This window comes from Osmerus mordax, chromosome 14 (genome assembly GCF_038355195.1).
Source record: "Osmerus mordax isolate fOsmMor3 chromosome 14, fOsmMor3.pri, whole genome shotgun sequence".
Taxonomy (NCBI): Eukaryota; Metazoa; Chordata; class Actinopteri; order Osmeriformes; family Osmeridae; genus Osmerus; species Osmerus mordax.
Window position 1 is genome coordinate 4430768 of NC_090063.1, and position 27443 is coordinate 4458210.

The window sequence follows — 27443 nt, forward strand, 5'->3', positions numbered from 1 at the left end:
ACTCAGCAAATAACCATGCCTTAAAAGCCTGATCAATATCAAGTGTCTATATGATATAAACGTAGACATTAAACACTTTTAAATAAGTCAATAGTGTGCATCTTTAATCATACGTAATTACAAGTTTATATATATGCTACATCTCTATTCTCGCTCAAGGGAGAAAAAAGTTCCCTTGAGCTGCTTATGCTGCTGTTTAAAGATCTTTGCAACTTGCTAGATCTTCACATTCACCATCTGTGTACTAAAACACATTGTTAAATGAAGGGGTAACAAGTAACAGCAGAGAAGCCATGTTATCTTTGTGGTGAGGTAGATAATCATGCCTGGCACAGTTCCAGGTCTACTGTTCAGAGCAAGCATATCTCATTGGCAGGCTGTTTATCTTGTATGGGGGTTCCGGGGTTCCCTCAGCCTGCCCCGTTGTAGGTCAGGAGCCCCTGTGTCCGCACCCAGCCTCTCCTCCCATCACTCGGACAGCAGAGAGGACTGCAGGGGCCTCCCGGTCCTGCGGCTGAGCCGGCGCTCCACCGTCAGCCACGCGGGCTTCTTCTTCCCCGTGGGCGTGTGGCACAGCATCTCGTCCAGGCTCCGCTGGACCACCTGTCCGGCCTGCTGCAGCCGGGACACCATCTGCTCCACGCTCGCCAGGTGGGCGCTGTTTTCGCTCCGCCAGAGCAACACCTCCACCTGGTGGGAAGCCAGGGCAGGACGGGCCGAGGAGAAGAGCGAGAGATTAAAAGCGAGTTTAGACGAGTTGGTTTAAGCTTTGTTTACGGTGATTAATGTGGATTTGTTGACCTCATTTGTGGTGTATTAAAGAGCTTCCTTTTCTGTGAGGTGGCTTCTTGCTTACCACTTCCTGGGAAAATTCCATCTTCTTGACAAATGAAGGGCTTGTGGACACCAAGCTGGAGGTCAGGATGAAGAGAGCCTCCCATACACTTCCGGACATGGCTAAAATCAATACCTGAGAAAGCAGCAAAACAGGTGACGTTAAAAAAGGTTTGCACTGAGGGTAACCAGGAGCTGTCCGAGGAAAACCAGAGAGAACTTACTTTGAGATTTTGACATAGTCTGCTGTCCGTGGTCATTATGTGGGAGAACATAGACTTTGCCTTTTCAACATCATTCTAGAGAAAGGAGAATACAGATATCAAGCTGAGCTTTTCAATAATCCGGGACACACATCAAATGGGCAAACAGGGGCACTGGCAGATATACTGGATCCCGACCTGTTTTAGTGCTAATGCCACAGCGAAGCAGTACGCATGTCTGGGAATCAAGTTTCCTTTGGTCTGGCCCTCCTCCATCAAGGCACAGCACATTTGATACGACTCTGGCGTATTCTGGTCAGAGAAACAGGGATATACATAAATATCAAATACAGTCTATTAACTGTTTACAAGGAGGCTGACAAACCACTGCACTGTTAGGGGTCTCCAATTCCTGGACAGCTACCTTTTGGTATGTTTTCGCTCAAACCCTAATCCAGCCCACCTGATTCTAATAATTAGCTGATTAATATGTTGAATCAGCAAAAACTTCCAGGAAAAAGGCTAGAGACCCCTGAACTATGTAATATGAATCAAATGTTATGATATGTTTATATACATTGAAGTTATAGTATTTACATTTAGTCATTTAGCAGACGCTCTTATCCAGAGCAGAGTATGAATCCAGAGTATCCAGAGTATGAATTGTGAAAGTCTTACCAGTTTATAACAGGTGCCTGCAGCTAGTGTGAATGTATCCTTGTTGAACCCCACACCCTGGTTCTTCATGTCTATCACCACTTCGAGAGCACCTGATACATGAAGTAAGTACGTCAGTGATAAACAATAACAGTTTCGCAGATAGGGTATGGAGCATTTTAGAAAGAGTTCAGTTCCTATAAACGTGGTGAAACGCTATACCTACTGCTATAGCAGCCTTTCAAAAACAGCATGTCTATGGCGATGTTGAAGGAGGTCGAGTCACTGAAGAACCCTCTTAAGCTCTGTTGGATGAGAACAGACATACTTCCAATTAAAGGAACAGAAAGACAAAGAAAAAAAACATTCAAAGTATTCAATTGTCCCATGTCTGCTAACCGACAACTGAATATGCCCAATATGTTTCGGCTAGTATTGGGACATTAGAGTTTATGCAGACCCTACTTGGTGGCACCTTATCAGTCAATGTGGCTGCAGCCATCTCCTCGTGACCCAGCTCATAGCACAGCCTCATGAAGAGGGGTCCAAACTTGAACTCTCCAAACGAGACATTGTGGTTCTCCTCGTGGTACCTTAACAGAGGAAAACAGTTAACAAATGGTGTGCATTAATACTCTGTCAGCCCATCACTCATGTTTGCATACCCATAGGTCCCCCCCACCTGTATATGGCGCCTCTAGCTGTGACCATGTCTTCAGATGATTGGCACATGTGCAGGAGCATCTTCAGCTCATCTTTCAAGATGAGCTCATTCTTCTGCAGCTTTTGATTGAACGCCTCAAAATACTTACCTGTAATTAAATGATGTATAAGTAAACTATCATTTGCAGTAAAAGTTGTTTGCTGGACCTGATTCAGTACCTTTGGATCCAGCGACCTGGTGAGCAACAGCCAGCTTCCTCTGCTGGAAGCCTTGAAGCTTCACAACATCCTCTGACAAGAGATGCCTTTTTGCTAAAATTAATAAAAAGGAGGCCGTAAGATGACTGAGTGCATTCATGATGATGGCTAGCAATGCTTAAATAAAATGCAGTAAGTTGTGTCATTGACAACATTAGCTCATCGTGTGGTGCTCTGCAGACAGAAACTCGTCCACGCAGGACGACAACATAACACTAACGTCTCTTTACTAGTTGATGTCTTACCTCCTAGATATGACATGCAGTTCGATGGATTTATGCGGCGAAGTAGTCCTTTTGAGGGAACACCGTAAAGCAACGTTTGCCACAAGCTATGAAACATGCCCAGCGCCATGATGCCCCCTGGAAATACCACACAAAACCGGGAGGGAGAAGAGTATCAAATATAAGATTTATGAATCAAAACCACTTGGGATTTTCATCATTGGTATACCTTTATTTAGTTATTTATACAACAAATGACATGTTTAGTGATGCAATCACCTGTACAATACGGAATAATGCTATGAGAAAACGATAGATCTTTCCTGTCCGCTGTATTTTCTATCGAGATGGTACACTCCAAGATGGTTGGCGCATTCCGACAATGTTCATGTTTTGCTTACCAGCGTGTTGTCTATCATTTCATTTATCAATTGAATGAGTATAGTCCTAAAATACATATATTATTTAATATATATATATATATACATTACACAGTGTGTAATTTGTTATATATCACACATAATGTGTAATTTACTTTATATCCTGCAGGAGGTACTATATCACAAGTGTCTACAAGTACAATGTCTTGATGCCAAACCTGCCAAACTGGAGGCACACAGCAGTTGCTTTTTTGAACCCAAGCGTGGCTTGATATTGGAATCAGTAGTAACGCAGTACTTAAATGACTGGTTAAATGCTGATCTCTGTTTTGTCATGATATCAGTAGATGGACCAAACTGTCTCTGACACACACTAGTCATGTGAATTATTCTAAAAACGCAAACAGAATTTGAGAACAGAACAAGTGGGCACATAGAGTAAGTATTCCACGGAGACTGAGCCTGACCTGTCAAAGCTTAACGGCTATGCTGTCATCGCTCATTTTCACTAGAAGCGAAAATGTATGGTCCTTGCAGATAGGGGCATACTGGTCTAGGGCTTGCTTTCTCACTGATGCACAAGGATGCCTAATCAATTTACTGTTGGCTAATTGCCCTGTTTTCTTTTTTCTCCTCCATGGCAAAATGTGCATGCCTAATGGATTTGAGAGAGAGGTGAAGGGACAAAGAGAGAGAGTTTCCTGTCTTCTGGCTAATGGCGGCAGACCTAGACAGACTGGGGGCACCCAAAATTAATTATGGATGATAGGCCTCTCACCTTGACCTCATTCACACACACACACACATGCACGCACAAACACACACACACAGCTGCATTGTTTAGATTGTAATTATTAAAAAGAGTTATCATCTTAAAACACACAATCTTGTATGTGCTCTCTCTTTTTTGTCTGTCTTAGACAGCACCAAATACACTAACACCAACCCCCAGTGCTTTCATCGGGCCCTTGTTTCAAACTGTAAAAGCAAAGCCCATCATTTATAACGCTGAGGTTTTGGGACTTGATCCATTGGTTACGGTCTAAGGGAAGTTTTGGAAACCAAGCACTGGAACCAAATTATAGCTCATTTTCACAGTGAGGTTTCCGTGTATGAGATGGAAGGCTCGCTTTTACAGGCTAAAGTTTTTCCTCTAAAATGTGTAGGCTTCTACCATGTGAGTTGTGAATTCTGGTAGAGAATATGGTTCGTGGGGAGGGGAAGAGAGAGGGGGAAGGTACATGGACCTAAACTCTGTATAATGAAGACATCCTGTACTAACCATTTGAACATTAGAGTATATTAGAGGACCTGCTGGTCTCTGTGATGTCATGACAACGTTGATCATGTTTGTAATGATGAGTGTTTCGGAGCCTCACTGCTGTGTCACACTCTGAAGGTTCCTGGGATGGGTTGGGACTGGGAGGCAGGTAGGCGGGCTCACCTCTGTTGCCCTAGCAACAGGATTTGTTCATCTCACCCCATCCAGCTGTGACTTCCTGCCGGCCAATCGGACATAGGGCTTCTCAAAGCCTTGGATAATTTATGACATATGGGAAATGTGTGTGTGCACTGACCTAATATATAACATACTTGGTTGTAACTCACCTATAGTGGTGCTATCTCAGACTCACGTCTACAGAAAGATTTGTGTGGACTTTACTGTATCTTTTGTGCAATTTAAATGATGTTCATTTAGCAAATGCTTTTATCAAAGGAGACAACATAGATATAAATAGTGACAAAGAACAATCTAGGACCAAAAGTGCACACTTCAGTGGTTTTACCAGACCCAGTTCAACAACTACTACACTATTACCATTACATTGTTCTGATAATAGGACAGTGCAACAATATCAATACTGTATGTCAAGTGTACAAAAAGATAGTTTCTGCGGTCCGTGAATAGCAGGATGACAGAAAGCACAATAGAATAAAAGCGTTGGAACACGTAAAAGAACCAGAGAACTCCTCACCTTCAGGATAGAATCCCCGGACAAACACGTGGCTCTACTGGCACTGACTCTGCTACTGTGTTCCAGCCTGACGCCCAAGGGTCAGTCAGACAGGGTAGCAGTCCGGCCATGTCATTGCAGACAGCAAGGACAGAGCATCTGAGGTTTCTCCATCTCCTGGGGTGGTCTGCACAGTGTTTCCCCACAAACCCTGTACAGACTACGTCTGGAAGCCAAACCTGAGACACGACTTTTGTCAAAGACACGCTCAAACTTTAAATAAACAAGTCGTTTTTAAGTCTCTAGTACTCCCATCTGTATGTTTCATTGTGAAGGAAAGGGCACATTTGTCTGTGAAAGAAGGATAGGATTGTGTACGCAGTGCAGACGAACCCAGGATGACCTATATCACTCTTCTTCAAGGGAACATTAGGATGAAGACCCCTTTGTTATAGTACACTGACTTGTGGATTCATATTCTTCCCAGGACATATAGTACAATTATTTTAGTCTTTCTCTGCCACCTTTCTATTTTTCTCTGTCTCTTCATCCACTCTCTACTCACCCTGTCTTGCTCTCCCCACCAATTTGTCTGCTCTCTCTCTCTCTCTCTCTCTCTCTCTTTTGTTACCCCATGGTCTGTCTTGTTTGGCTCTCAGACACACTGACAGTCACCCCTGGTCCTCATGTGTCCTTGAATTGAGATTCTCCTGGCACTGTCCTCTTCTGTGGGGAGAGCTCCGTTTTTCACTCCTCTATGCTGCCTGTAGTTGAAACAATTTGCTTATAATAAAGACATTAGATAATTCAAACGTTTGGCCTGTTGTATGTTCGTATCTAGTATCAATGGTTTTTGTTGTTGTTTTAAAAAATGCTGCGTTAACTACCACAGACAGAATTTTACCGCACATGGGTGTGGATGTAATCTCTAGCAGACTTAACCGGACGTGTTTTGGATTCCACAAAGGAAATAAAGGTCCGGTTTGCGACCCAGACGCCAGGCTCCTCTGACAAACTGCCAAGTTCTGCCATCAGCTAGCGGCTGCTGCGTATACGCTCTTTGATTTATCCCTGTGTGCTCTGTCGAATGTCTGAGTTTTGGAAAGAGCCTGGGGTGCACCATCATCATTAATGTCCCTGCTCAAACTGGTATTGTTAGCCACCGACTCAATTACTCCGGTGCGGTTTCTTGTTCCGATGAGATTCTGGCTGTTTGAAGACCATCAAAATGAGCTTATATAGGCTATAATATAATTGTATTATGAATATATAATTATATCTTATATTATTTAGGCCTATTACATTTTGACTATTAGAAACCACATAATTAATTCTGAGCATTTACAGGTATAGCTAGGCTATAGTATAATATACCCTCTTCACCTAAGACTGAAGTCACAGATCATTTGTTTTCAGTGATGTGTTATCCACTCATATTTGGTTTAGTGGCGTTGTTCCTACATTTGCATATTTCATGCATTTTAGATGAGCTGCTTTACAAAGTCTGTTAGCCCAACGTAAGTATATATCACAAAGAGGTAGCCTACTGGTAGGCTAAAAATACATATTTTCACCCTGCAGATCATCTATATAATTAACCAAATAACGAATAAATAAACTGTATGAACTATCCACCTCTGAACGCTGCCACCTAGGCTATTACATAATATGATGACTTTGACTTGCACCCCATTTCATTTTCCTGTGGTGACATGGTGTGTACAGGGAACTGTCTCAGTGAGCATCGCTCCCTCCAGCCTCAGCCTCTCTCACTGCCTCAGCCAATCTCCCCCCAACCTCGGCTTCTCTCCCAACCACAGCCTCCCCCCAGCCTCAAGCTCTCTCTCTCTCTCTCTCTCTCTCTCTCTCTCTCTGTCTCTCCCTCTCTGTCTCTCTATCTCTCTGGGCCAATAAATCTTTTTTTCTGGCCTGTTTGGCTTTCAGGGCCACAAGTCACTCTGGAGGCTGAGAGAAACTTCTCTCTTCCTGGAGCACTGTTGTCTTTTACAGTCTAATAACAACCCTAACCCAGACAGACATGGAATCAGTCTGTAAACCTAACCTAGACAGACAACGACCAACCTGCAAGCTACAAAGACAGATATTAGAACAGCCAGCCTCACATACAGCCTTAGAATCAGCATTATGGCTCCAGGGTTGGCTTCAATTTGATGTAAAGGATGTCAAATCAGGAAGTAAGTCATCTTGCAAAAAATATCAAACTCTTATCAATTGTATGCAGCCAAACTTGCCAGTTAGTTACAACTGGACTTTGTAATTGACACCAGCTAAAACTATACAACCCCCTGGGAATGTTGATGAAAAACCTGAACTACCGTTGTTTTAAGTAATAACACTGTTATTTTAAATGCACAGAAAAACACTTCAAAGAACAATTCATGTTTACACAGTAAATGATGAGTTTGCAGTCAATCACAAAGTCAGAGACACAAATCAGTTATTTTCCACAACGGTCTTTATTGTGGCTCCTTTTTTTTAAAGGTGTCCTTTTTAATAGTGGTTCCCTTTACATCAAATGTCCCATATGGGGGCAGAGGAAATATTGCACACAAACGTCAGAAAAGCACTAATAGTAATACTTTCACTTAAACTAATTGCTATGCTAGATATGAGTCCGGAAAAGGGAGGAGGAGGAGGATGTACAATCACAAGACAGATAAACCACACAGCTGCTTACATACATTTCTAACAATCACCCAAAAAACAGAGAGAGAGAGAGAGAGAGAGAGAGAGAGAGAGAGAGAGAGAGAGAGAGAGAGAAAAGACAGAGAGAGAAGTGATAGAAAAGAACATTGAGATGTGGTACAGAGGAAGTAGAGGAGATAATGTGTTTGTGGTTAAGTCTTTGAAGTTTGTGTTTTTAAAGTGCAGGATGGTCATGCTTGCGATTACGGTTACACTTGCAGAATGGAACAGGTCTACTGGACTACGGTGTGGTCTGATACTAAATGCCTTGCCTGTCAGACTCACTCAATTATATTGAACATAAACAGCAACTGTTTTAAGTCATGTCTCCATGAATGGTCTGTCACGGTTGTGGTTGGTTTTAGTCATTTGTTGGTGTTTTGAATTGTTTTAGTCATGTTTCAGTAGTAGGTTGTCTATATGGGCTTCATAGGACCTATTTACCAGGCACAGATTAAGCCATAGTGCAAGACTAAAAAACATCTCAAAGGAGATTCTCCATTTAAAAGGCTTCTTGGTCCAGGACTAAGTATGATCTGTGTCAAGAAAGCTGTTTTGTAGTGTATCTTAGTGTGTCTTTTACACCATTGTAAGCAAGTTCTTACAGACAACAGTCTCTCTTCTTTCAAGGTTCATGTCAGAGACCAATGTTGTTTGGTCTAAAAGGTACAGCCTGCCCAAATCCAAAGACTAAAACAAAGCTTGAGATAGATTTCCCATTCCCATTTTTTCATTTATAAGCCAAGCCTTGCATTGCAGTTCTTATTGGCAGTTGAGAGAAAGATAACCCCGTAATTTAATAAAAACAATGAAGAGCTTCATGTATTTCATGACTCATGCACAATCATTTTCAACCATTCACTCTGCCACAAAGCTATTTATAATTATAGTACAGTATTTTAGAAAAACAGAAACTTTTAAGAAAGTATCTCGCTTCACAAGCTTGAACATATGTGGCACATTCAAGCAGTCTTCGCGGCTCGACTTCTGAATTCACAGAATACAACTGGGGTGATTGACCACTCTGGTTTCCAGCTATTATATGCTTTAGCATCAATATCAATCAATAAGTTAAACAACAAAACTTAAATGACATGGACATCATTCAGGTTTAACAATGCTGTAAAAGTTGGACATAAATAATAGTAAATTTTGGGCAACAAAAAAATTACACACGTTGCAAAACCCATGTTATTCTAATGCAGGTTTGACATTGCATTAAACACACCACAAGGAATATTCCTTCTAGGGACACAGGCTATAGAAGCTTCATAATCAATAATAAATAAGTTAAATAAATATCAACGATAATGATCAATCCAGACAGACAGCCTATATCTCCCTCTGTGCAAAACGTGAAAACAGAAAAAAGGGAACCAGATGAGCTTGACAGTTGTACCCCAACACCATATCTGAGTTACAGACACATGTTGAGAAGAATAGTCCTAGATTCCTTGCATGCAGCCTAATCACAAGGAAGAAAATATTTCCACTCGTTTGACATCTAGAAGCCACACCTCAGTATGGGATGAACTTTAAAGTGTGTCATTTTCTTATCTAATTACCTACAGTACCTACTTGCTATTTGTCATCTGTTTAAGTGCATCAATCTTCTTTTACATTCATTTCTTTTCTCTCTAAGGCAGTTACAGATTGAGTGTTATCTATCCTTTGGTGTTTTCATCTATGTCTAATCCATCATATAGGTGAGATATTTTCATGGGAATGGACATTATATTTTCAGTGGCCTGAGGTGTTGCTTAACAACTTGTATTTGTTAGCTCCAATATTAACGGTATTTGCATGCTGTGTTCACATATTCAAAGATAGCCAAGGTAGACAGTACCATAGCAGAAACATCACATCTACTGGATCAGTCCCAGACTGGATCGGGAATGTTTTTATATTTTATATTTACTGTTTAAAAGGAACGGAACAGATAAAGGAGGTTAGTGCTAGATGAATCTTTTGAGAAAATGCATTTACGCAATAAGCACTATTTAATCAAGGGACTATGATGCCTTGTCCAGTCACATTATACTTTGAGGCTATAGGACAATTTATAATATAGAACTTTTTTCAAGAACCCACAAAGATCATATAGACTGAGCTTTTAAGTCTACATTAAATAATATTAGCCTTTATAGTTTTGTTTATCCATATCATTGAACCACTTCTGAAAAGGCTAAAAAGCCTTTACGGAAATTACACTTTTTTTGTACCAACCCCATATACATATGTTCCTGTTCCAACCCCTGTCCAATTAAAAGCATGGTCCACTGTCTGCAAATGTATTGGCGTTGAAATGTCCTGACCAGGAGAGTATGGGCTTACAGCTCAATCTTGCAGGCAGGGAAAGACTCATCCTGCATGACCACCGTGCTACTGGAGGCCAGGACCATGATGTTGAGGTCCTGCTGCTGGTCGTGGGTGTCCTGGTACCACTCTCTCATCACCTCCGAGTCATGGGTCGGGATCAAGGTCACCTGACACACAAACAGAGGTGGGTTTTTGACATAAATACTTATTATTATTATTATTATTATAACGTTTCTTTGTATATATCCCTGTTTATAACTTTGACAAAAAGGTGCGATTCTGAAGAAGAAACATTCAGGAGTTTAGTGCCAGTACCTGCATGTTGTTCCCCCACTGGGCCTTCCCCTCCAGGAGAGAGTTCAGAACTGCCTTGCTAGGCTCCTGGGTCGCCTGGTCATTGCCACTGACCACATAGTACGATGAGCGGACGCGCTTGAAGAACTCGGCATCGACATTCTTTGCATTGCAGTGGTTAGGTATGTACACCAGATCCATGTACATGGGTGGGCAGTTCGGGACGGATGGCACACTTGTGGCCTTGCCACTGCCTAACCCTTAAGACACAGATATGCGCTGTGATTAGACACTGCTACAGTGTTTCAAAAACATTTATTTATGTAAACAGACAATGAAATGAATATTTACAGAGGAAAAAGGGCTTACCAGATGTGGCACTTTTTACACCCCTGGACGCAGAGGTATTAGTTGCATTTTTGGCGTCTTTGCCCTCGCCTGTGCCCTTCTTAGGAGACGCTGTTTTCATATCCTTGACCTTGGAGAGGCCACTCTTCCTGGCCGGTGAGGAGGACTTTGTCTTAGTCAGCTTCTTCTTTTTGGGTGTCTCCTTTCCCTCCATCTTTAGATCCTGGCTCTGGTTGTTCTCAGGAGCCGCTGCAGCCTCAGGGTCAACCATGCAGACATCTGGGCGGGCCGGGGATGGAGCTGAGTCCTTGGCTGCTGCCGGATGAGGGTCCGGGTGTCTGTAGGTTAGGGTCCTGTCCGTGGGGAGGGTCTCGGAGTCATCCTCAGAGTCGATGTTAGCGTCTGCCGTGATGGAGGGGCATTCCTCGGTACCTGGAGGTACGTCTGAGTCAGTTTGAGATGGAGCAGACTCACTTATGGAGGTGGGGGGGGTCTCCTCACACTGCTTGGCACAGAGTTTCCCCCCAGGGGGAGGTGGTCCTCCACCTGCCTTGGCCAGGGCGTCTTCCTTCTCTTTTTCCTCCTCATTCATGAAGTACTCCAGAGGGCTAGGGTTGATGAAGGACGGGGACAACTCTGTCTTCGGGTGGCGGTACTCACAGGAGGTAACCAGACACAGATCCACATCCGTCCTGGACTGAGAGGACGGGCTGTTCTTGGAGGAGTCCGAGCCCTTGGAGCCTCCAGCACATTTCTGATAGTCCGACAGATTGGAGGAGAGGGGAAGGTACGATGGGGAGGGAATTTTGGGGCTCATGGGAGATTTGGACTCGCCACATTTGAAAGGATTTGTCTCGGCTTCGGCTGCTTTCTGCGAGAAGTGGGTGTAGGAAGAAGGCGAAGCTGCTTTTGGAGTTGAAGGGGACTTGTCCATTTCCTTCATCTGGCAGGGTGTGGTGACAGAGGGTGTAGATTGGGAGGCATCAGAGGGGGAGGCGGAGAGAGCACGGGTGGAGTCTGTGTCTCTGAAGAGCATGGGTTTCTCAACTGCGGAATGGCACCGCTCAGCTTGCCTTAGATCGGAGCCCTCTGAGGGACTGTAGTCTACCTCAGTTGGCCCATTCTCCGTTGCCCTCAGGCTGCCTGGTCCAGACGAGGACACATGCTCTGGTGATTGTTTACTGAAGTCCAGAGCCAGTGAATGGTCTGGGGAGTCCTGGCAAAATTCAACTGAAATGGTGGACTGCTCAGGGGACTTGGGCTCCTGGGTCTTGGCTGTCTTTGGTGAGATGTCTGGAGAGATGGACATAGGTCTGGGGCTGTCCTCTTTGGTGGGGGATCCCTCAGTGTCTTGGAAAGTGGTGGGGGTCTGAACCACGGACACAGACAGCGAGTCGTCTACCTCAGTGGAGTGAGGGGACCCCACCTCAGCATGGAGGGAGCGGGAGTCGGTGGCGGGTTCTGGGAGGGAGCTGGTGGCCAGGGAGGCTGTGGAAGCAGAAGCTAAGTGGGAGAACGTGTCCTCGGCCACAGCCTCATCGACAGGCGTGCCTGATTTATCTGATGTGGTCCCTTCCGATATAGACATCTTACTCTCTTCTTTGAAACCTGCAAAGGGGTTGGTGTCTGATTCTTGCCTTGAGTAAGCTGCTGAACTACTATCGCTAACTACATTATTCTTTTTCTCCACAAGACCTGAGTTGATTGACACATGATCCAAGTTGAAATGTGACTTCCCAGACTTGGTTGGAGAGTCAGCCCCTGTAGGCGGCGGGCTTTTCTCTGGAGACAGAACCCTCTCTATGGTAGAGGAGTGGTCTGGCACTGGCTCATCCATGTGGCTGATTCTGCAAGGGGAGTCCTCCTTATCACTGGTTACTTCCACAATAATGGGCCCCTGAGGGGCGTTGGTCCTGGATTCAGGAGGTATGGCGCCAGCTTTCTCATCCACAGGGGACTGATAATAAGGTGTATGGCCAGAGGACTGAGGTGAGGTGTTTCCTTCCAGGGTCTTGTCATCTGGACTGTTGGAAGACTCTGCCACACCCGTTGAGGCTCCTGTGAGGGTGGTGCACAGTTCAATTGGTGCAGCAAACCTTGATGGGGTGGAGTCAAACAGCCCATTGTGATCCCCTGAGGGAGAGCGAATGAGAGGCGAAGTGGCAGACACAGAGCCGAGTCTGGTTGAGTCAATGCCGTGTATGTCTGACAGGGACCCTCCATCTCTCTCTTCACGAGGAAACTCCTTACAAGACTTGTCCTCTTCCAGGGAGGATGGAGGAGATATCGTGGAAGCAGAAGCATGGTAGTCCCGACCTTCAGTGAGGCCACTCTTTGAGCTGTTGGACTCATCACCATCCTGGAGAGGGGAGAGCCTCTTCCTGTCTAAGTCCACTGACATGCAGCCTCCGAACCTGACAAAGTCCTGGGAAGGGGAATCGGTCTCGTCGTTGGTGGTCTCGTCACTCATGATGTCCCTGGGTGTGGACATCTCATCCATGGGGGTTGGCACACTGGAAATCTCGATTGTTGACAGAGTGTGACCGGACGTGGTGTATTCCTCTGGTGGTTCCTCTCTGTTCTCGTCATCAGAGGGCATCTCGCACTCAGCAGGGAGCGTCTCGTCATGGATGGATGCGGCAGGGGACACTAGATCAGATTTCATCTGGGGGGTGGTGGTGGTCACAAATAAACCCTCCATCTCTATCTGCTTTTCGTTCCTGTTAAGATCGGTATCATACTGTTTGACTTCTGCTCCCTCGTCCTCGGACTCTGTTTCCTCGTACCCAGGTCCGGCTCTCTCTTTGGCAACCGTCTCTCTCCCCCGGGGCTCGTCAACTTCCTCCACCTCTCCCTTCTCCTCATAGTCCCCGGTCTCGGATGCCTCCTCCAATCCTGTACCCTCGTCTTCAAACTTCTCACTCCCACTGCCGTTGATCTTTCCCTTGTGCTCCTGCTCCTCCGGAGTCTCCCCACTCTCGCCCTCCGCCTCTGTGGTGGTGATCCCTTCGTCCACGGACTCAGCTGCCTCCGGAGACTCCTTGAACAACGGGACCTCCTCGCGCTGGATCAGCACCCCTTCCTCTTCTTCTTCCTGCTTAGCGTGGGGCATCGTGGCGTCATCTTCGACTATATCCTCTGCTTTGAGCTCCTCAAAGTCCTTGGTAAGGTCCTCTGGAGACGACATGAGGGATCGCTCGATCTCCAAAGCCTGTGTAGCGCAAGGGGCAGCAGCCATAGCCACAGCCACAGCCGCAGTTCCTGTGACAGACTTGGCATCCACTGACTTGGTGTCCTTCTTAGGAACTTTTAACTTTGCCTTGTCTTTGGATTTGGATGGGCTGCCAATGTCTTTCTTTAAGGCGTCTTCTTTTTTCATAGGTTTGGCTTTTGGCACCAGTTTCTTTCCTTCACCCAGAGCAGATGGCGTTTTCTTTGCATCCTTTGAAGGCTTCTTTGTGTCTTTCTTGAGGTCTTCTTTCTTTTGCTCCTGCTTCAACTCTTTCCTCTCCTTCATGGGGGAATCTCTCCTGAAGTCTCGTTTTATGTCCTTTTTCACATCCTCTTTCTTTACCTTCTCTTCCCTTTTAGACTTTTCTTCTTTTTTGGGTGCTGACTTCTCATCTTTCTTCACCACTTCTTTATTTGCTTCTTTGTCAACAATTTTCTTTTCCACCAATTTCTTCGGCTCCCGCTTAACAATCTTCTCCTTTGCAACTTTGGGCTTCATTTCAGCCTTCTTTTTCTCAGGAGTTTCATTTTGAGGTGCTTGCTCTATTTTAGCTTTTGCCTCTTTTTCCGGAACCTTTGCTTTCTCCTTTTTCACCAAAGGTGTCTCTTTCTTCTCTACCTTCTGTGTTTTCTCCTGGGATGACTCTGCATCTGTTTTCACCTTCCCAGTAGCCTCCTCCTTAGACTCCTTCCGGAGGCTTCTGCTTGGTGACGGTCGTGAGCTTGACTGCAGACTCTCCTTGCTGTCTGTTTTGTGTTTTAACTTTGCTTGCTTTAGCGATGGAGCCATATTGGAGGTTAGCTCCTTCTGGGTGACAACCGGCTGCTTCAAGAAATCTAAGTGTTTCAGTTTCTCTAAACCTTCGAGGATGTTATACTGAGTTGCATTACCTGGAAACAAAACGCGAACAATCTTTTCTGAGGGGTTAGATGGATGCCATACAATCAATGAAGAGATGGAAGTCAAATAGGACACAGGGAGCTCGGATTCCTTTCCATTTGGTAGCAAGATGGACGCCTTGTCTTTCTCACTGCCCGTCCAGTTTTTCATAAAGTTCTGCATCTCTTTGCTGTTCTTGGATGGGTTCAGCACATACATCTCCAACTTGCCCACACCCATCTTCTGAAACAGTATAATTGGTTCAATGGTGTTTCCCACAGGTCTCTGCAGAGACTCAGTCCTTAGTGACAGCTTGTGGACGTACTGCAGGGTGAAAGCCGCCTCTTCCACGTTCTTCCGCACCCTGAAGTCGGGCTCCGGGTTCCCAAGGTTCTCCGGAATGTTGAGGAACATAACACCGATGTCTGGAGAGATCATGTTCTTGACCCAGTCACCGGTGGCAGAGGACCCCTGTGACTGCTCCTCCTCCAGTTCGGCCACCTTTCTAAGCAGCATGCTATTGATGCCTGGCAGGTTGTCGTCTCCAATGTGGGTCAGGAGGATGGAGTCAACCCTGTCCAAGTGTCTCACTAGCTTCCAAAAGCAGGCCTTCCTGTCCGAGCCCCCGTTGATCAGCATGTTGAAGCCGTTTACAGCAAAAAGTGCAGAGTCACCTCGGCCTCCGGGGAAGATGTAGCAGCAGGGCTTGGAGAGCTTGAGGAACCCCCCGGAGGTGGGCGGCTCCAGCATGTCGAAAGGAGAAGGGATGTCCACAGACTCAGACAGGTACTCTGTGAACTCAGATAGACCCTCCATCTCAGGGAGGATCAGAGGGGAATTCAATTTAATGTTGATGAAGTCTTGTAAGTTGTGTTTGTCCAAGTTTGAGTTTTTCCAGTCGCCTTGCTCGGGGCAGTACACAGTCAGACTTGCTTTGTTGGCTGGATGTATGGTGCTGAGTAATTCCCCAAGCTAGATAAGAGAGAGAGCGAGCAAGAGAGAGAAAGAGGAAAAGAGAGAGAGATAACTTGAATATACTTCATATTGTAGACTGTATAATTATTTGTTTTCGATATGTATTGTGTATTAAGCTGTGAAACAAAAAGACTCACAAAGACTAATCAACTCACCTCTTGGTCAGTAAATATGTCTATGAAGTTAAAGAAAGAGAATGAGCCAGACTGTAGAATGAGCTCCCCTGTGTTTTCGAAGCATTGCCCTGAGAGGACCAGTAGTTTCTGTCGGGCTGTGTCTGAGATCATGAGACGAGCCTATGCATGACACAAAGAGATATATGATGGTATTCATCCAATACACTCATTTCAAATGAGACAGATATGAACTCATATCACATTATTAAATTATAGCTATCTAACAAAGCAGACTTGATGAACACTGTCTATAGGGCAGTATGCCACTGACCAATTAGCTTTCAGTGCTGTTGCCGAATAGAAATGTCACCAAATTCACTTCAGGCGAAACCATTAGATAATTAGCTGCACCTCCCCCCCCCCCCTTCCACCCCCCCCACCCCCACCCCTCCCCACCCTACCTCACCCCACCCTCTCTCTATTTCTCTACCAATCTCTCTTTCTCTGGCTCTTTGTCTCTCGTGTTCAAAGCAAAAGTGCTTTCTCCACTTCAGCAGAATAGACTGTTTTCCGGGCCCCTGGCCAGGGTCAAACCTGCGGTACTGAGACGTTATTAATGCACAGTTTGATGCAGACACAGTTTGATGCAGACACTGCTCAACTGCGGGGGATGGGTGTGGCGTGGCAAAAAGTGAAAAGGAGAGTGGTGCCCCTTTTCTGACTGGCACCCGTCCTCTCTTGCTCTCTGCATGTCAGATATTGATTTTTACAGAATGCTTTTAAAAGCTGTATTCTAATGTTAAAAAGGTACAAGAAACAGAGGTTTGTGTAAGTTGTCTTTTGTTGTTAGACCTCTGGCTGTAACTAGGGCAGAGGGCTCCTCAGTAGAGCATCTTATTGCTATGACTCTGTATGTTCTAATACACACGAGAGAGATAGAGAGAGAGAGAGAGAGAACAAAGGCTATTTTGCATAACCTGGCAGGATAATTGACCAATTAAGGGTGTTGAACAGTGCTTTCAAGATGCAGTTGGTTGAGCCGTGAAATGTGTGAGAATTAAAGTGTCCGTCAAGACTTCTAATGGTTCGTTGGTGTCTATGTTTGTGTGTGTGGGGGGGAGGGGACTCAGCAATAGAAAGGAATGGTAATAGGAGTGCGTAACAGTGATAAGAGTAGCTGTTTGTAGGTCTCCCTAGTTCTCTTACCTCGGTGCAGACGGCTTCATCAGAAGGGTTTATAAGCACAACTGTCTCCAGGACATTGCTTTTGTGGTGAAGAATTCTTTGTCCTGAAACCCCACACATAAAACGGAAAAAAAATCAAATCATTGGCTTTTTTGACAATAATCAAAATAGACTACAAAAAAGTCCTTCATAACATTTACATTTATTCATTTAGCAGACGCTTTTATCCAAAGCGACTTCCAAGAGAGAGCTTTACAAAGTGCATACGTCACTGATAATAACAACAAGATAGCCACAAAAACATTGCGAGTAGCCAAAACATGAAGAACATATTGTGAACAACCAAAATAAGTGCCAAAGGGAAGAACCATAAGAGCATGTAGTTAAACAAGTTACAATTAAACAACATGAACCGCTATAAGTGCAAGTGTACCTGTAGAAAAACAAGCAACAATAATAAAAAATATATATCACAGCGAGTACAACATTTTTATCAGTTACCACTAACCACAAGAGCAACAAGTCTCTAAGCAAGTGTCATTGTGATCCTTGAGGAAACTAACATTGGGTCAAGCAAACCATAACAATAGTGAAACAGCTTCAAAGCCATATTTTCTGGACATACAGAGATCTAGAAGATGATATATGGTGTTATGGCGATCCATCAACAATATAACTCCACTACAAAACTCACAAGGGCTGAAGCGAGTAGTGTATCTGAAACATGGGGGTCCGATACATTTTACAACTCTAAGTCAAATTGGTCCTATTATTCAGTTCAGTTGCTAAAGTACCAATTGCACAGGTATAATCAGATTTAGTCCCAGTGTACGGTGCATTCAGATGCTAACTGTGACTTAACAAAAGGAGATATTGATCAAAAACAATAAAGACTGTGTAGAATGTGTGTGTCGGGGTATGCAAACATAGGTGAGTGTGTGTGTGTGTGTGTGTGTGTGGTTGAGCTCTCCAGTGTGGATGAGAGGGTCCAGGTGGTGGCCCCACACAGGGAGGCTAACTACAGCATCATTATTCACCCGCAGACCGTCGATTAGCACCCCCCTCATAGTAAACAAAAGGAGAGAAAATGGTCAAAAGTATTGTACAGCTTGTGCCAGTAATAGTATTATTGTAGCAATATGGATATGCTAGAAAAACAGACGTTTGGTATTTTTGCCTGATAAATTGTAAATCTTTTATTTTGTATTTTTTTTTTTTTATAGCAGCAGATGCAGCCTTTTGGAATGAAACACCATGTTGTATGATGATCATGTGATATCATGTGACAGTATTAACAGAAAAAGTAAAAGAACAAACACTGTATTGACAGCACCCATCATTAACAAGCACAGCATTGAAAACAGCACCCCCATCACTAACAAGCACAGCATTGAAAAGCACAGTCAACTAAGAGTATAAAAGGGCACTGAGAGAGTTTGGGGTTGTGCGATTTTCACAGATAAACGGAGAGGTGGAGGAGAGAGGTAGACGTGCAGACGGAACGACAGAAAAGAGAAAGATGAAAAGAGAGAGAAAAATGAGGGTGTGAAAGGGGGAAAAGGGGAAGAGAGCGTGTCTGGTCACTGGAGACGTGGTACTGCAGTAGCTATCTGGCTGTAGGGCTGATTCCTCCATACATATTTCATACTGCAGATTTGTGGCACAAATCCCTGTAGTCATTAACCCTGCTGTCTCCTCACTGAGGATGAGCACTTTGCTGGAATGATCCATCGACCCACCCAACCATCCATCCACTCACTATTGTATTTCAACTGGTAATTGTAAATAAAACAATATGTTTTACTAGCAGGTAAGTTGTGTAACTAGAATGTTCTCCCTAAACTCCCAGATGTGGCATTCAGGCCTTTAACTCAAGTTTATGACACAACGTTCTGAACAACAGACCGAGGATGAAGGAGAGTTTGGGGGGGGGCACCATAGAGGGGGAGGAACACACCATGAGGTTCAGCCGAGGTTCAGTTCCAACTCCCAAACCAATTTTTCCATGGGGCAGTCGGTACTGATGAAAGCCTTGCGTAAGAGCATATCATCAGATATATGGCTGAGAACACCCCCTGGGGAGAGCCTTTCTCTGTGCAGGAGGATCGATCTGCAGACCTGGCAGTCAGCAACATAACTATGGGTCTTTGTGAGAAAGAGACTGACGGAAGCAGCTTTAACCGCCTCTGTAATATACGGTCATAGATAAAGTACTCACAGCGCGTTCCTCCACCTGTTCCTACCGTCTGGCTAGGAGAAGAACACACTCAGGGAGGGAAGGTGGATGTTGCTCTCTATGTAGATCACCCTCTCTTGTTACTGGCCTACTTTACTTATCTTTATAGGACAGAGAGACCTCTGTTTGTCACCATGCCGGCATCCACAAGTATAACGCAGTCCCAGGAAAGTTTCCTGCAAAACTGTGTATATCCAGCACCAGTGGCACACCCTCCTAAGCACAGCCTATGATGATTGTGAACCCAAATCACGGATGTAGCCCTAATGCAGTGGTGGCAGACAGCCGTTCCTCCGAGACTGACGGAAGGAACGACAAAGGGGGTGTCGGGTGTGTGTGCATGCATGTGTGCATGAGTGTCTGCGCGTGTGAGGGCATGCATGGATGTATCTGAGAGGGAGAGAGTGTGTGTGTGTGTGGTGGGGTGTGTGTATGTGCGCGCGTGTGTGCACTGGAGCTTGGCTGACCTTTCGACAATTACCTTGGTGGGTAGAAGGACCTTAAGCACAGCACACCTCCCTCTACCCATAATGTGGCATGCATGGCTGCTTATTATCCTTCTGATTGTAGGGAGTCAGGTGGCTGTGTGGTTAGGGAATCGGGCTAGTAATCGGAAGGTTGTGGGTTCGATTCCCGGCTGTGTCAAATGATGTTGTGTCCTTGGGCAAGGCACTTCACCCTACTTGCCTCAGGGGGAATGTCCCTGTACTTACTGTAAGTCGCTCTGGATAAGAGCGTCTACTAAATGTAAATGATTGAGCAGAAAGCGACCATCATTTTTCTTTTTTGGAGTTGGGTTTTTCCACGACTACTAAACCAGTGAGAGACCTCCATTTTATTAACGACTGAAAAGAGATCAAACCAGAGACAGGAAACCCAGACCCTGTTGTTAAAAAGAAACCTGAATGTGTGTTAATTCAGCTCTCAGTTTGCGATCCTTCCATTCTCCTTTTCACTGCATCTGTCTCTTGGCTTCCTGTCATCTTGTCATCTTGTCATTCCCTCGTTCCGTGTTCTTGTTCTGTGGCTCTCCCTCCCCTGGACGTTCACATCCTGTGAGCTGTCCCTGGGCAACATTTACAATGTCACCAAAGTCACCTTGTCTCCCCTCTCTGATGCACACACACCCATACACAAAATCTCTCCCTCACCGACTATAGCACACGCACCAACATTCACTCAACCACACACACTCACTGTCTTTGTCTGACGCATGATCACGCACCAACACTAACATTCCCTAAAATATATGTGCTTCTCTCTCTCTCTCTCTGACACACACACAAACACAAATGCTCACTCAAACACACACACACACTATCGTTCTCTCTATGACACGCACACCCCCCACCAACCAAAACATTCACTCAAACACACACTCCTTGACTAGTGATGAAGCATAGGTCATTTACAGTACAGACAGCTGCTCATTCAGTCAGCCCTGATGGGTTTCCTGGTGCTGCTTGGCACCACCAGTGAATGAGATTAAGTCACTCACTAGAACATCTCAATGACTCATCTCTAAATCAACATAGTCATCCTACGTTATTGCATGTCAATAAGACCCAGCCGGCAATAAATCACACGTTTCTTCATTAGATTATCTCGACATCTACAGAAAATCATCTCAACTGTTTGGCGACCGGCCTGGCTCTCACAAAAATACCCCCCCCCCCCCCCCCCCGCCCATCCATGATAATCCAATCCCTGGGTTTTAATTGCTATTGATCGCAATCTGCTGTGCTCTCCCTCTAAAGACAGGAAGGGAAGAAGACTGAGTGGATTGGTTGTTGAGGGAGAGATGACTTGGATTCTCCAGCTGCTCTTTAACCACCTCTGCCGTCTGCACCAAAGACAGAGCTGGGGGAAATCCATCCTGTATGTACAGTATCCTATAGCCATCTGCTAACTCCCTGGGTGGCACAGAGGGTCTCCCTCCCTCCCTCTCTCATCTCTTCCTTTGTCCGTCCCTGCATCCACTACTGCTCCCTGGCTCTTCCAGCTGTCTCTCCATCCATCCATCCATCCATCCCTCACTCCTCTCTTTTTCACCACCCCCCACCCACCTCTTTAACTGCTCTGTGATTCCCAGTGCCCACAGAGGAAGCCTGGCGCAACGTGATGAATAGCATATCATCTATCAAGCAGACGGGCAATTGCGCTCTCCATCTCTCATTCCGTCCCTCCATCCCTCTCTCCCTCGACTCCCCTCTGCTCAGAAAAGGCTGATCTGTGTGTTAAAGGCAACACCAACTGGTGGCTTTGATTTCCTGTAGTAAAGCAGGAACGTCTCTCTAGGGAGTTGGTTTTTACAGTAAAAACAGACTGAGGCCGTATGTTTTCAAACAACTTTCAGAATTAGGGTTGACAGGAACATTACCTGTTAAAAGCTGGTGATAATACCTATTTAGAACCCAAAGCTAACTTTAACATAATGTATGGATAACAAAAGAATTACTGAATTTACTTAAGGGGAAACTGTATATTGGATCCAATGTACAAATGGCCCATAGATATCTCCAGTTAATTGTATGTCGTGAAAGCATTTATGATTATTTTGCTAATGGGGAAAGCCCCTGTATAACAGACAGACAGGTCAAAGAGGGCCAGAATGTACTCAGAGAGAGAGAGAGGAAGAGAGAGAGGTGGGGGGGGAGGAAAGAGAGAGAGAAGGATGGATGAATGGAAAGAGAGAACCAGAGAGCAACATAGATTTACAGATAGAGGAAAACAGAGGAAGGCGATGAGAGAGAAATAAAGAAAGAGACAGCGGGGGAGGGAAGGAGGGCACGCCCCACGACTAGAGACCAACAGCATGTCTGCCTTCCTATCAGCTCCCTGTCTCCACCCTCCTGGCGTCATATACTACTAAACCCACACACACACACACACACACAAGTGTGTAGACCAGTCACTGCCTGGAGCTCACATTCGAATCAGTATATTGCATTTCAGGAACATAACAACATGCAGAATACAGTATAAGTGTCGTTAAACCATAAAGATGAAAGGCTAGATACAAACACCTACTGTAAAGTCATACAGACTGAGGTGAAAAGAACTTGATCTCATAGACTTTTGGTTGGTCCTTGATCAACATGGTATGCAGTCAATTCAAGTCAAATTGAATTATACTTACTACACAGTTTTTCATTTTGAGCTTACATAGATAGAAAGAGAGTGACAAGGGTGAGGGAAGGGGAGAGAAAGAAGGTGAAATAATAGATGAGCATCTTATGTAGCGCTGACTCTCACTTTCAGTTTTTTTTTTGCCAGTCATTTCAGCCATATAACACCCTCTTCTTTAGACACAGCCTCCTCTCCTCCCTTCGGTCCTCTCCCTCCCTCCCTCCCTCCCTCCCTCCCCTCCCCCCCCCTCCTCTGTCCTCAAAAGCCACCAGGGGGTATGAGCATGCTAATAACCCAGGGCACTCCTCTGCATCTGGGCTGCGTTGCAAGGCAACCACAAGCCAGGGAAGGGAGGAGGGAGGAGGCGAAGGGCAGAGAGGGAAAAACAAGGAGGGGTACATAGGGAAGGTACACAGTTGGTGTCGGGGAGTACTCAGTCGAGAGTGTACCAATATGAGCAAGAGTGGCATTCAGGTTATTCAGTCGAGAGTGTACCACCATCAGTTTCAATTCCAAACGTTTGGGAGTAAATCAGGTAAAAGCTAAATGGTTCCCCATCGCTGCTGTGGCCAGGTTTAACTCTGAGGAATACTCAGAGGACAACAATGTCAGTAGACATTCGATCTGAGGAGAATCACAGTCTATATGTCAACGTACTGTTTATGGAACAAATCAAGTGATCTATTAAGACATCGTTTTTCACAAGGCGACCTTACTGTTCCTAACTCAGCATGAATTACAAAATAATTGTGGATGTGCAGATAAATCAAGGCAGACACATAGACCACACAGACACAGACTGACAAACAATGATGAAGTCACACACACGGTTGAGATTACTAATAGTCTCTAAATGGCTCAGCTGCGTTTATATTCCTGTCAGCAGCACAGACAGCCCTTCGAAAAGGTACCTTAGATGAACACTGGAGGAGACACCAGGACCTGTGTGTTCCAGTCATTTCCATCCCAAAGTCACGGTACCTCTCTAGTGACAGGCAGACAATCATAGACAGAAGCCATCTGTCTGTGATGAACATTGCATACTTGTGGCCTGCACTATAGCAAAACCCCCCAAGCAGAAGGCACGGTTTATCCTGACATAGCGTGGGTGGGGGCCAGTCTGAAGCCTGTGAGGTAATGGTCAAGGGCAACGCCTCACATCCGGACACTGTCATTACTTCATTAAGTGGGCATCATCGCTGGACTGTTGCTACATTTCCCGTCCCTGTTATAAGGACACAGGAAGATCTGCAGCTTCAGTACACGCTGACACAGCACAGTCAGGCATAGCTTACAAAATAACAGCAACCACTGAACCCTTCAGGGAATTACCTAAGTACAGTTCCAATGAGGAAAACCCACAGATCTGACTTTGTAGAGAACTAAAACAGGACAGCTGGTTTATAACTGTATTCTAAGGGTAGAGCAGAGTCAGTATTGTGGATTGGTTAACGTTTAACTGTCATTTTTATAAATAACATTTACCCATGGTCTGTAAAACCCATTGTTTGATTTTTGGTTGAGAAAGTTAAGAGCATAGTTGACCATTAAAAACAGGATGGCGTGTCGTTTATAAGAATGCAAAGACAAGAACTCCCTCACAGGAACCGCTCTGGGTGGGTGGGCTGTTTGTGTCCTGTAACCTTACCTCGGACATCAGCAGAGAAACGTGCTGAGTGTCTGGAAACGAATAGCTTCAGCTCCTGGTCCAAGTTACAGTCGATGAGGTTGGTGTCCCAAGAGCGGATTCCTGCAAAGCACACAAAAACAAGATGGAGGTGATCAGAGCAAGATCAAAGAAAGAAAGATGAGCTTGGGGTACTTCATCTGCCACCTGATTGGACAGGCCGACCAGCAGCTGCACAATCACAGTGGACAGTCAATATTCCCCATAGATTTAGAATCTAAGCTGCATTGCAACAGGTCTGGGAACTCATAAGTCTCAGTACCACCAACATCTATTTCCAATTGGTAAAACGCATTCATTTCAATGGGCTTGCCTGGAAAAAGCACTTACCATTTGGCTCGAGAGGAAATCTATAATAGGAAATATCTATAAAGTGCTCTCTGCCAAGAGACGGTCATGCTGTCCAGCTGTCGGTGTGTTTGTCTGTCTGTCAGTCTGAGTCACAGTTACCAGAATTATTTTGTCATCCATCTTATGTCTCTTTCTCTCTCTCTGTTTTTTCCATTTCTCTCTGTGCCTCTCTAACTCTCCCCCTCTGTATCTTCCTGTCTTATGCTTTCTGTTTTGTCGGCCTCTCTTTCCTTCCCCACGATGCAGTGTTATCTGAGTCTGATAATATGATTATGAAAGCAAACTGGAGTAGGAGGAAGAGAGATAAAATACAAATCCAAACTGAAGATATATAGTATACACATTATGCTATATTTAAATGCATTAAGAGTTAGCATCAACCTGATAACAAGAGAGGCTTTGTACAGCCAGCACAGGCCTTTGCATTGTTTTGTATCAGTGTAGAAGGTCCAAAGTCTATCTCCATGTGGGATCGCAAGCTGGCCTTGGCTTTCAGAGGAAACCAGAAGAGGCCAGGTGGTAGAGCATCAGGTTTATTACAAGAGAAAAGAGAAGCCGGCCAGGGTCAGAGATGAAGTAATGGGTGTGGCAGAAAAATATATTACATGGGCAAGGCTGGCCGCTCTGCAGGTCAGTTCAATATGTCTCTAACCAATCTAACCCTACTGACAACAAAGGAGTATCACTCATCTGAGCATGGATCTAAAGTGATCACGATTAGCAGTGTCTATATAATTTTAGTTAATACGTACATTTGATTCATATTGGACCACCTCTAAATGTTGTCCATTTAAGACAAAGGATCTTTCTCATAGATGCTGACTGTATGACTTCTGCACATCTGGGTTTGTTGCTACTATAGGTCTGAAGATGTAGAGAAAACTTGAGGCGTTTCTTGTCTCCTCCATCTATCTACATAATCAGCATATGTTTACAGGTTCCCTTTGTTTGCAAGTTGCAACTGAAAGTCAACCCATACACGCATTCCTTTCGCCATTTTCCTGCTTGTCATTCCCACCTGTATAACAAATCCAGCCAATGGTGAAACGAGACACGCGCAACGCGACATCTGAAACGCCCTTTTTGTTTGAATAGCTTTCCCTTTGACTTTCCGTAGGGACCGCAGTGCGGACCTGACCACGCCTACTTGCCGGTGTCTGATGAACGAAATCGGGATGCAGGAATGGGATGGTCCCGCTGGGCTGGGCGGATGATTTAAGATGCTGCAGGGCTAATAGTCGGATAGGCAAAGCAATTTTCTCCAACATTTTACAAGACACAATTTTTAATTTCCTCTATGTGCGAAACTGACAACCAGAATTTGGATAACATTTTGTGTAAGCAGCAGCTATTCCCCCGAGTTTGGGGGGGGGGGGGAGTTAAGCCTTTACAAGGCAATTCAATACTTTTTTGGGAGAGTATTGTTGGGTTGCTCGTGTTAAATTTATTGTATGGATGTGAAGAAATGTTGCAACGGTGAAACGCGTTGAGTTCGATACGGGTCCACATCCCACGAAAAGCAATAACCTATGCGCTATTGACGTAGCTAAGACAAGCTAGCCGAACATGCTGAATCACTCCAGTTATGTTCAATAAGATGACATCCTACCACGTGTGTATGACAACATTGCCAATGCAATGATGATAGGTCAAAAGTAGTAGATTGCTTAACAAAAGGAGAAAACCTCCATCGAAAGAATAGCTTACATGGATTGCAGGGAGAGGAGGACCCTGATGAGTTGGGAGGGTGGTACTGAGGTGTGGACGGATGTCATCTGTTTGATTTGAGATATTCCACAGATTTGCAGGGGCGGGTCCATAAAGGCAATAACATTTACAGTATGTCCACTCTTTTAAATAAACCAATACTTGTCAATATTTAAAACAAGTCCATTTGCCGATGGAGTTCTCAGGTGGGCCATAGCGTGCGATGTCTATAGCCTATAAAGTTGATTTTAAGTAACACAATAAATCAATTAAAAGCCAGACGATTCAAACCAACACAGACATACATCTAATATCTGCTTTAAAAGGCCTGCATAGGTAGTGAGGCTGCAACTGACACGACAGCACAACCACGTCCAACACCAAAACATCCCCATCTATCGTCTTACCTTTTTCGATTTCCGCAATGGCACACTTCAAATGATCTTCCGAGACGATTTCCCCGATTACCACAAGCAGGTAAAATTTGTTGTCTACAAAGTGTTGCGAAAGACTCGAGGGTGTTGGGGATGCCATAATGTGGCTACTCGCGCTCTTCATACTCTCAGTATCTGCGGATTCCACGAGCGTCGACATCCCCTCGCACTCTTATAGCAGCACAGCACACACCCCTGTCCTGTTGCAACTGAACGCAGTGGTAGTCACCAGACGTACAGTACGCCTCGAAAGGAGTGGCCCCACCTTTTATACCCCCAGACATTGTGTCATGGTCGGTAAACGGGGAAGAGGCGAAGGCGCACGAGGAATTGGTCCTTGGACCATGCTCTTACAGCTGATGTCATCCGCAGCGAATAGAAAACTCGGAAAGCTGTTAGTAAACTGATGCATTTAAAACAGCAGATTAATTATAATTTAGCTCGTATTAAACTGTGTCTTTTAAGCCTAAACAAAACCTTATTTAGGCTACTCGCGGAAGTTAATTAGTTCGGAGCACATTATATATTTTGTGTTCTGGTGTGTTTTAGTGATTTATAATAGGCTATTGCTGCACGTCGTCGGTCCGCCTCCACAGGTTATATGATGTTTTGAAGTGTTAATACAGGGATAACCACGCACACTTCACAGAGAACAGGAGACTCGTGAAACA

General features: G+C 44.9%; 2 protein-coding genes across 2 annotated transcripts; both read right to left on the minus strand.

The window, feature by feature from the left end:
• Positions 1–73: 73 nt before the first annotated feature.
• On the minus strand, positions 74–2969 carry ptcd2 (pentatricopeptide repeat domain 2). Its single transcript, XM_067250786.1, has 10 exons — positions 2861–2969; positions 2577–2669; positions 2377–2506; positions 2170–2287; positions 1921–1999; positions 1716–1807; positions 1236–1349; positions 1059–1133; positions 857–970; positions 74–690 (listed from the first exon to the last, which is right to left on the minus strand). The coding sequence occupies exons 1-10, from the start codon at positions 2967–2969 to the stop codon at positions 469–471; spliced, it is 1146 nt and encodes a 381-aa protein (XP_067106887.1). The 3' UTR covers positions 74–468.
• A 4676-nt stretch (positions 2970–7645) lies between these two features.
• map1b (microtubule-associated protein 1B) lies at positions 7646–26990 on the minus strand. The gene is made up of 7 exons (XM_067250025.1): positions 26746–26990; positions 24242–24343; positions 17250–17332; positions 16083–16223; positions 10863–15924; positions 10515–10753; positions 7646–10366 (listed from the first exon to the last, which is right to left on the minus strand). The coding sequence occupies exons 1-7, from the start codon at positions 26930–26932 to the stop codon at positions 10211–10213; spliced, it is 5970 nt and encodes a 1989-aa protein (XP_067106126.1). The 5' UTR covers positions 26933–26990; the 3' UTR covers positions 7646–10210.
• Between the last annotated feature and the right edge of the window lie 453 nt (positions 26991–27443).